Source organism: Quercus suber, unplaced genomic scaffold (assembly GCF_002906115.3).
Source record: "Quercus suber isolate HL8 unplaced genomic scaffold, Cork oak 2.0 scaffold_86, whole genome shotgun sequence".
In the NCBI taxonomy this organism is placed as follows: Eukaryota; Viridiplantae; Streptophyta; class Magnoliopsida; order Fagales; family Fagaceae; genus Quercus; species Quercus suber.
This window is the reverse complement of record NW_027069551.1, coordinates 581,198-592,253: the sequence shown is the minus strand read 5'-3', so window position 1 is coordinate 592,253 and position 11,056 is coordinate 581,198. Positions and strand designations below refer to the sequence as shown.

Here is an 11,056-nt window from a genome sequence, read left to right as displayed (position 1 = left end):
AAAAAAAAATTAAAAACAGAATTAAAAACAAAAAATTACATGGATTAAGATCTAAGAGGGTCACGAACAAGAACAACAAAACCACAAATTCAAATCCAAGATCACAATTTCAGATATAAGAATACAAACTCAAATCTAAAAACACAAACTTAGAAATTAAAATCCAAAAACTAAAATCTCAAAATCACCATTTTTTCAAACCCACCAAAATCATCAATCCAAACAAAAAAAAAAAATCTCAAACTCAGAAAACCCATCTCAAGCAAGCAAACCCAGCAAACCCACCTCAAGCTTGTGCTCGAAGTGGTCAAGGCAGTACCCATATCTCTTTCTGTGAAGATCTATATAATCTCCTTGAGGCTAAAACAACAACAACAAAATTAATAAAACCAGTACACACAAAATCATCTATGAAATTAACAAAAGGAAACTGTGAAGAGAAAGAGAAGGTTGAGAAAAGTGAACCATGGGGCAAGATGAGGGAAGAGACGGCTGGGTTCAGATCGGCGGCGGTGGCGGAGTGCTTAGATCGGTTCGAGGGAGAGATTTTTGGGAGCTGATGAGTCGGGATGGGTTTGGGAGGGGAAGGAAGGCGAAGAGACGGGATAGGTTTGGGAGGGAAAGGGAGGTGAAGAGTCGACTGGGTTTGGGAGGCAAAGGGTCTTGTGGCGTGCTCAGATCGGCGGCGAGATGCGGGAAGAGACGGCTGGGTTCAGATCAGCGGCGGTGGCGGAATGCTTAGATCGGTTCGAGGGAGAGATTTTTGGGAGTTGATGAGTCGGGATGGGTTTGGGAGGGGAAGGGAGGCAAAGAGACGGGATGGGTTTGGGAGGGAAAGGGAGGTGAAGAGTCGACTGGGTTTGGGAGTTGTGGCGTGCTCAGATCGGCGGCGAGATGAGGGAAGAGGCGGCGGCGTGCTCACATCGATATTTACGATGGGAGGGAGGAGAATCGGCATCCGACAGTGGGAAGAGATTTTTGGGAGCTGAAATAAGATCGACCAAGACTCATGTTTGAGGTGGTTTGCTGGGTTTGCTTGCATGAGATGGTTTTTCTGAGTTTGAGATTTTTTTGTTTGGATTGGTTCCATTATATTTTTGGATTGATCTGGTATTTTGGGGTTTTAAGGATTTGATGATTTGGCTGGGTTTGAGAAAATGATGGTTTTGAGATTTTAGTTTTTGGATTTTAATTTCTGAGTTTGTGTTTTAGATTTGGATTTGTGTTCTTGTTGTTCTTGTTCTTGACCCTCTTAGATCTTAATCCATGTAATTTTTTGTTTTTAATTCTGTTTTTAATTTTTTTTACTTAGTTAAAATTAATAAATTAATTTTTAAATTTTTTTAATACCAAATAATATTTTTTATTATTATTTTAATGGCCACGTCAGCCAACAGTGTCATCCGTTTGCCACGTCAGCATTTTCCGTCTCTGATGTAACGGCAGGGACTAAAAAAATAGGCGTTTTTCAGGATAGGGACTAAAAGCGGTAAAAAAAAAATTTAGGGACCAAAATGGAAATCGTGTGAAAATGTAGGGACGAAAATGTGCTTTTCGCCTATTTTCTATAGTTCTAATGTACATACAAGTTTATCACTATTCTTTGATTTTTTTTTTTTTTTAGAATCAATATTCTTTGAAATTAAAATGAGTAAAAAAGGATCATCAAATTTTATCAAATGATTCCAAATTATATGAGTTAGACTTGAACCAAATCTAACAAAATCTAAACTGATCTAGCTCTAATTATCTTTTAGTACTAATGCTAGATACTAAAAGAGGACCATAATGTCTATGGGACAAAGTACAAACCATATGGACCAAAATAACCATTGCTTTTATGCCATTCGATAACAAAATAATCACGAATTAGTAAAAATGAACTAAACAATTCACCAAAAACAAGATTTAAAAGAAGATAGCACACAAATTGGCCATTATATACCAAGTTACGTTTTGATTTTGTTGACAAAGTAGTTAACTTACCTCCAAGTAGTAATCCTCAGCATATAACAGAGTAGCAAATATAAGCCTTATAAGTTGAAGGAGACACAAGGGTGTTTCAAAACTTGAGGCACAATGTCTCTCTTGATCAGACATTTGATATGACATCCACATGCAAGAATAGCAGCATAATACGGTTTACTCTCGATAAACACATTTCTAAGTTCTTGTACTCTCATAAAAAATAAATAAATAAATAAATCTTGTATAGGATCTCACTATATATGTATCTCATCTCATGCTAATATATATTATCATTGTAAGATTTGACAAAAATAATAGTAATTTGTGACAGTCTATTTCATAGAAAGGATCTACCACATTAATTAATTATCCACATAATATTTTTGAGTTTTTCATTCATTTTCAATTTAGCTTTAGTAAATAAGAGAGGGATCCATACAGTTAGTAATTTGTGAGCTCCAAATCCAATGGTGGGATTGATTCTAAATCTAATAGCCTATTAGGCCAAAGAGTTGGAGTTGGGTAAGCTGGCCTAATGGGAATGGGATTTACAAATTATAATAGAGCTCCCTTGGGCAGGCCTAACATACAGAGCATGCACTCCTTTCAAGTTTCATACATTAACTTCCTACCTAGCTTTTAGTGATTGAGGAGAGAAGGTATAAATTATAAAACACTGAGACGGACTACAGAGTGAGAGTCCAAAAAAGAAAAGGCCCATATTTTACACAGTATTCGGCTTTAGATATATTTGAGTACTGTGTTTGTTTGTATTTTTGTTTTTGTGTTTTTTAAGAAACCAGTTAAGGCACAAGACACGTGGTTGCTATGGAAAAAAAAAAAAAAAAAAGTAGCGATTAACATCAATTTTAAATTTTATTTATAACACAAAACAAAGATATAAATTATTTTATTTTTAAAGTACATAGAGATTTACATTAATTAAAAGAAACATTAATTTTAAGAATTTTTATAATTACGTCATAAAAAATTAATCTCATTTGTATGAGAATTTTGATCACACACAAAGTCAGGGTAGATATTTAATATATAAATATTTATTTTATTATAATAGTTTTTAGTACCTATTTGCTAAATCTAATATATCCACTTACTAAAAACTTCTAAGAATGATAATAAATATCATCATCTTTCAACAATAAACAATTGAGTTATGCTAAGAAAAGAAAGGAAAATAATAATAAAAAGATAACAAAAGGCATATGTCATCGAATTTTCCATTAAGTAAATTATAAGTTTTGAAAATTTAAACCTAGAAAATCAATGTTCTTTAGATAACAAATAAAACACCTTATATCATCATTCTAACTTTCCAAGAATTATTACCATCTAAAACTCAAAATACATGAAAAAAATTTTGGGATGTTAAAATCTAGTGGAGTATTTTAGACATTACATAATAAAATATTTTAAGAATAATCTTTCATTAGGGTTTAACTGCGAGAATAACAATATGACGTATTTACTATTTACCAAAATATTAAGGAAAAAATTTTTTGATTTTAAAGTTTAAGGAGGAATTGTAAATTGCTCCAAACATAAAGGATGAAAAATGTTTTTATTATAAGTTTTTGCTTTTGTTTTTGTGTGTAAAGCTACGTATTTAAAAATGGTGTGCAAAGAAAAAAATACAAAAAATCAATCCAAGAAAACTATATGTGAAACAGTGAATTTTGACTCAACAAAGTTAATTAAACCAGTAAAAAATTTCTAAAAACACAACAGAATGGCACAAAATTTTCATAATCAACCCTTTCAGTTGGTAGAAATGGAACAGAACAAAAAACAAAGAACCCAATGGTTATCAGCGCAGCATCAAATATGAAATAAAAAGAACAATAGGAATTCTATCACAATACTAGACCATCAAATGAGTTTATTGATAATATTCCCATTGAATCCTTCAATTTTCTCAATTTTTATTTAGATCATTAGATTTAAGAAATGTGACATTTAAAAATCAAGTAAATGCGACATGTTGCATATACTAAAAATGAAAGGAAGCTTTTTTTTTTTTTTTTTTTTTGGGTTGTAAACAATTTTTTTTGAGTTTGCATATGAATCTTTTAAAGAATTTTTTTCATTTGTTTTTGTTGCTTTTCAACATAGTAAAACTAATTAAATTTATTTTTAATGGATATACAAATATATTCCTTAACAAAAGTATTTAACGATATTTTTTTTTTTTAAATCTTTTTTTTTTTTTGAAATTACAATAACTTATTATGAGGTAGGGTCCACTAAAGGGGTAGTTGTCCTTTTATGGGGGTAGGGAGAGAAAAAGGACAAAGTAAAGCATATAATATAACCAAATATTAGATGGCTATCTTTTATGAAATACACTAACTTTTATAAAGTAGCTTCAATAAAGTGACTTTATTTTTGTTATGAGCTTGGCATTTTACTTTTTTACAAAAATTTTTACCACCATAAATAAATAGACAAAAATGACACTCTACATTTAAATAAGCTCTATTGCATTCTCTTATCGAGAAAATAAAAATAAAAAAATAAAAAAAATAAAAGGAAGAAGAAGAAGAAGAAGAAGAGAGAGAGAGAGAGAAAGCTCTATTGCTTCTTCTTTTTTCCCCCTTTAATTTCAAGGGGAGAGTTGCCCTTTTTTTCCCTTATACCAAGATTTTTTCTTGCATTAATGTCTTATAGCAAATCTTTAGCTACAAATTCAAATTTGATTTGCTCTGGGTGCATAATTGATGGGTTTCAACTTTCAAGTAACAACCAACCTTTTACCATTTGTTATCATAACATATTTGAAAATTGATCCCTTTTTTCCTTTATCAAACAAATTAATTAGACTTTTTGTCTATTAATTTTTTTTCCTCAACATGCAATATTTCAAAAAATTAACTATTCTGTCCCTAGATAATTCTTCTTCATTTGTTGCCGTTAAGAACCAAATATGACAAGGTTGAAAGAATTTTTTTTTTCTTTCACTCTCCACCATGCTAAACTTGTTATCCAGAAGGTGAATTTTTTTCTCAATTTTAGATGCTAGATAATAGAGTAATTTTTAATCATGGTGGGAAATTGCCACTATTGATATGCTACTAAAACATTAAAAAAATTACTCGGTGGTGATTCCCTATTCTATGTCTCAAGTCTCAACATATATACCAATCTTCTTGATTAATAAGAAATGTGAGTTTTGGTATTCCTTCATGCATATTGATATTCTAATGACTTCGGAGCAAGAGTTTTCTACTCTTTCCTCATTGGTTTTCAATCATTTGGTGAAGTAGGAATCAGGTTTTTTATTTTTTAAGAAGAAAGGAAATAGTTTTTTAGCTTTCTTGAATAAAAAAATATTTTTTACTTTTTCAACGTATGGGTTTAAAGTATCATTTCTAGTAAATCAAAAAATTGAGGAAATTGTTTGGTTTTACTCTTTTTTTTTTCTTTTGATTATCCCAAATTTGTATTTCTGACAATATTGGAGTACGAGTTATACATTTTTTTTTTTAGCTTCTCCATTTGCCCAGCTATTTTATTTTTCAAACAACTCATATGCTACCAAAACTTTCATTTTCTTATTCAAAATTTGGGATTTCCAAACATCAAGAAGTTTGTTATAAATTTATCTAGAGATTCATAGAAATAATATTTTTGAATAGTCTTATTTATATACCATCAATTCCATTACACTAAAAAACAGCTAATTTAATTTTTGTATATATAGAGTTTTTTGGATATAATGTCCAGATCTTACAAACTGTTAAATTACCGATTCTCTTAAAAACTTAAACTATTAAGAAATAATAAATTTAATCACTTAACTATAAGACGCAAACTTTCATTCTACCAACTTTTTAACTATTCTCAAAGACCTTTTAGGGATCATATGTTCTTAAAACATTTTTTATTATTATTATTATTTAAATTATTAAAAAATGTTAATAATTTTTTATTTTTTTTATATTCTCAAAGACCTTTTAGGGATCATATGTTCTTAAAACATTTATTATTATTATTATTATTTAAATTATTAAAAAATGTTAATAATTTTTTATTTTTTTTATAAGATAGTTTATTAATAGATCTTACATTAGTAAAATTAATTTTGGGTAAGTAGGGTAACTCCCAAACGAGAATTTATAAAAAAAAAATAATAATAAAAAAATAAAAAAATAAAAAAAAGTAACTGTAATCGCACTCTGCAACCCACTGAGCTGTAAAATTGTTGTTTCCACGGGTTTTCCCAGTTGACATGAGAGTTGTACTAACTTTTTAGCTCGTGATTCGTACTTTCACGTATTGATATTAGTGTGTTTTTTATTTTTCATTATTTGAATAAGTATTTTCTTTCCTAGATATTACCCATTTTGTTGAAAGTTGAAACCATAAAAAAGTTTCTGGCAGAAGATCAGCTTTTTAGTTTTCTGTGCTCCACAAACACATTTATTACGCATCCAAAGGTACGGTGGGATAAATTTTTGCCATGCTGATAGTTAATATTGACATCATGCTCGCAGGTTGTTTCTCAAGCCCGGCAAACAATAGGACATTATGTCAGTATGTGGGCCGAGATTTCAAGTGGCCTCGTTAACTATTCTTAAAGGACCAGGCCCAAACTTGGCTCATTTTAACTATTTCTTCAATTTCAGAGTGCAGCCCATAAACTGTCCAAAAAAAAGGGATGCTAAATATGCTATAAGATTGACTTACTCCTTTTTGTCATAAAAATTTGGGTAAGAGTTGAAAAGTAGCCTTAATTATTGAGTGGATTGTGATTTTTGGACTTCAATATCAACAGAAATGAGTGCAATGTAATCAGAAATATTGCAATCATTTTACCATGAGAGTCTCGTTTCTTTAAAGTAGACTCACCACCTATGCTGAGTATGATTGAGGTTTTTTAAGGAAGAGAAAAATAGTGATTGAGGTTGGCAAAAAAAAAAAAAAAAAAAAAATCTAAATTATGAAATCTAAAATTGAAAACTTATGTGCATGGACCTATGGTGGACTAGATTTTAAGTAGAAAAATTATCAAACACTTGCAGGATCTAAATATCAAGTCCCATCATCTAAATGACAACATAAACTCAGCAATGGCATATCAAACTACATGGTCCATTATGAGATCTGGCATCTCCTTTGTAGAATTAAGTATTGCTTTACTTCTACTTGAACAGTATAAGCTATTAACAATTTAAGCATAAAATTGAACATCTGGGATCAAAAAATTAAATGGAACAAACAAAATAGCACTTAATTTACTTCCCAGACTCCATAGCTTCTGATGTCAATGAAAAGCATATCATCAAGATAGAACATTACTAGGTTACACTAATAAGGAAGGCCATTTTGTATTTGACATATCCTTTCACTTTCCCAGACCTGGATTCACCAGTTTTTGTCTGAATGAGAAAAAAAATTCAGAGATAGGCAATGTGGCTGGAGCAATGACTATCAAAAAAGCAGAGCCACTAGTAACAATGGTCATATGAGAGGCTAGGCTACAGGTGATTATTTTAAACAAAATAGTCCCAACTCAAATAATAACAGAAAAAAACTAATATTGACAACTTCACAAACCATAGGAATAACTAATGAGCATTCAGAAATAATATTCAGCATAAGGCACTATCTCTACCATAAAGCAGGCTAGGCAAATTGCCTTCTATAGTTCTATGCCTGTCACCAGAAAGGCAATTATACAAACATATAACAGAATAAGGAAAATTTAAATGGTCAATTATATTGTAAACCAGAAACAGTAAACAAATACAAATATCTTACCAATCTTTTTGGCAAATAACACTGACCAAAACTTTGTTTATAAAGGTTGGGATAACAGTTTGTTTTCATAAGTGGTATAATGGTAAAGAACAAACTGAATTCCACAATATAAAACCTACAATTACATGAAATCTAAACCTTTTTTCCATAAGTGGTATAAGGGTAAAGAACAAGCTGAATTCCCTAATCTAAAACCTCGTAGAGAATTGGCTCAGCCAGCAAAAAGAATTCGAGTCTGCATTCTAAAGAAATGTATTTCATCAAAATCTGAAATCTGGTAATCCCAAATCAAGGTATCCGTCTACCCCATTATTCTTATCCAGCCAATCTGACTTCAATAAGTCCACAAAATAATCAGCTCCAGAAGGTGGCTTTTCCATATGATTCAAGCTCCCTAGTAATTTGGCATCTGGATTCTGCAACTCATACAACACATTTGATGGCGTTTCAAATTGATTTCTGCCAGGGAATCCAACTTGATCAGCATCAAAACCAAAACCCATTACTGAATCTGTGTTACCAAAAGGATTATTGTCTAATAGCGCCATAATTTCTTCCACATCAAACATTTCATCTACAGAATAATCCTGCAAGTAATCCTGCTCATTATCCCCACAGTTGTTCACCACACCAGTAGCCTCATTCTTCAGTTCCTGCCTGACACCATGCATGTCACTGCTATTATGTTCTTTAGCATTCAGAGTCTCATCCTTTACTTCTGTATTCACAATACTACTTGGCATATCATCAGCTTCAGCGAATTCAGAATTCAGCTTATTCATTCCCAATTCACCTTCCACATTCTCACTCTTCACATTGGGGAAACAAACTTCAGATTGGTTTGTGGTAGTTATGGAATCAGAACCAGCAGGAGTTCCAATTGAACAAGGGCCAGATAAAGTGGAAATAGAACAACAATCCCTCGCAGACTCTGTTAAGAGCCTGTGATTCACGGAATCCGGAAAGTTGAGGCGAGCAGAATCACCATACATAGCTCTAGCAGCTTCATCATAGGCAGAGGCAGCTTCAGCTGCACTATCAAATGTACCAAGCCAAAGCCTCTTTCCCCTATTTGGCTCGCGAATTTCCGCAACCCATTTACCCCAAATCCTCTGCCTAACACCTCTATAATTGCACTGCCCATTCTCCGGCCCTCCCTTTCCTTTCATACATCCCTTCTTCGACCCTTTGGCCGGAACTTTACAAGCAGGTTTACTCTCATTGAGTTGAGCATTGTACTCTTTCCATTTGGCCAATCTCTGAGCCACAGACTCTACATCACCTCTACTCTTCCTCTTCCTAGATGAATCCATATCCACGGAATTCAGAATCTGCACCACCATTGAAAGACCCTAATTAATTAAACGAAATAGGTTACTTAGGCCCCAATTATGAACCTAATCTATATATAATAACACAAATAGAATGAACCCAATTTTTTATTTATTCATACAATCAACTCAAACAAAAAAAAAAAAAAAAAAATCCAAGAATGACCAATATAGAAAATTCCACTAAACAACCCAAACAAAAAAAAAAAAAAAAAAATCCAAGAATGACCAATATAGAAAATTCCACTAAAGCACTTATTCAAAAGAAAACCCAGAAGCCCCAAGATTCATATAAATTGAATTTCACAAACCAAAAAAAAAATCACAAACCCCAGAAAAGAAAAATCAAACCAGGAAAATAAAATCAAGAAAACCCAAAAGAAGAAAAAAAAAAACGTATAGAAAAAAAAAATTAGAATTGTGTGAGAATAACAAACCTCTCAGTTGTAGTCTTGGACGAAATAAAACTCCTAGTGATTGTAATCTCCCACTTTCAGACCAAACCGAAGCGCTTCAGAACATAGATAAGACCTTTTCCTTTCTTCGATTTGTGCTTATTTTCCTCACCGTATGTATGTGTTTCTGATGTTTTTTGTTTGAGCAGTGAATGAATGTTTATAGGGTGTGTTTGATATTTGATATTTTTCTCACTGAATTTTCTTGAGAGTGTGAGAACTTTTTTTTTTTTCTTTCAACTTTCAGGTTTCAACTAGAAGTGTCTAAGCAGAGACGAGTATATATAGCGTTCTATAGATATTTTCTTTTTTGGGCTTTGTGGGGGTTTAACGAGCTTTTACGGATGATGACGTGGCGATTTTTTAGACATGCGTGTGGCGTTTCGGACCGCGTAGTGTGTCGCACGTGTCACTAGAAGCTTCTTGAACCACTCGATCTTCACTTAGTATCGCTTTCTTGGCTACGTAGTATTTATACAATTTAAGGTTTGTTTTAACTTTTAATGCTCTTTTATAGTTGTCCCTCTTGTGCTATGTTGTCTCCAGCTATTGTATGCTTCTGTGATAGCGAGTGAGATCAACTTGGTGTAATTCATGACATTTTATGTCTCCAGCTATGCTGTACCTGGATTTTTCCACCCAAAAGGGAATTTTTTTTTTTTTTTTGGGGGGGCACAACTTGGGGTATTATACTATTATTCATGACATGAAATCCCAAAAAAATATGATAAAAAGTTGAAATTCTATAAAGGTCCTCAATACATTGATCTACTTGCAATATACAAAAATTGATATAATTGTGATAGATGATCTAATTCAAAGGTTGTCTTTTTCTTTCCTATACCAAAATAACTCGAGTGTTCAATACTGCAAACTATAATAAGAGGACCAGTAGTTTTGGCTATTGAATCTCATAAACTTAGGTTGAGGTTGTATTAAATTAAGTATTAACTAAATTAATGGGTGTTTGACCATATTTTGAGCAAACTAGTTTGGAAATTAATAATGTTGTTTTTTTAATGAATATATTAGTTGTTATTTTGATATTAGAGTTTCATAAAAATTAAACTATCTTAATAATGAATTAGGCAAGTGGCAAAATCACACTATACAACATGTAATACATTTGTTTTTTTTTTTTTTTTGGAGGGTGATGTAATACATTTGTTGATAATAATATAACATAGGATAATTTGGTAATACATTTAATTGGACCACTTTGACTAGCAACTGCACAATTAACTATTTAGTTTTTTTTTTTTTTTTTTTTGAGGTAAAGAAAAACTAAATAGTTTTTTTTTTTTTTTTTATAACTATTTAGTTTTTCTTTACCTCAAAAAAAAAAAAAAAACTATTTAGTTTTTCTTTTTTAAGTAAGATTGAATGTTATATACATGATAATTTATGACTGGAACATGTACTTAATCTATATTTCCATCACTACGGAAATGAAATTACCATGAAAATGAGAATAATAAAAATCCGGCAATGGCACTCGTTAAGCAACATACAATTGGGACCAAA

At 31.5% G+C, this 11,056-nt stretch overlaps 1 protein-coding gene across 2 annotated transcripts; it reads right to left on the bottom strand.

The window, feature by feature from the left end:
* Positions 1 to 7,680: 7,680 nt before the first annotated feature.
* On the bottom strand, positions 7,681 to 9,804 carry LOC112017753 (dehydration-responsive element-binding protein 2C). Of its 2 annotated transcripts, none has more exons than XM_024050210.2 (2): positions 9,515 to 9,804; positions 7,681 to 9,098 (listed from the first exon to the last, which is right to left on the bottom strand). In XM_024050210.2, exon 2 carries the CDS (start codon positions 9,087 to 9,089, stop codon positions 8,007 to 8,009), a length of 1,083 nt encoding a protein of 360 aa, XP_023905978.1. In that variant the 5' UTR covers positions 9,090 to 9,098; positions 9,515 to 9,804; the 3' UTR covers positions 7,681 to 8,006. The 2 variants fall into 2 exon arrangements, with proteins under 2 accessions (XP_023905978.1, XP_023905979.1); XM_024050211.2 differs by having other exon boundaries at positions 7,681 to 9,077; positions 9,515 to 9,803.
* Between the last annotated feature and the right edge of the window lie 1,252 nt (positions 9,805 to 11,056).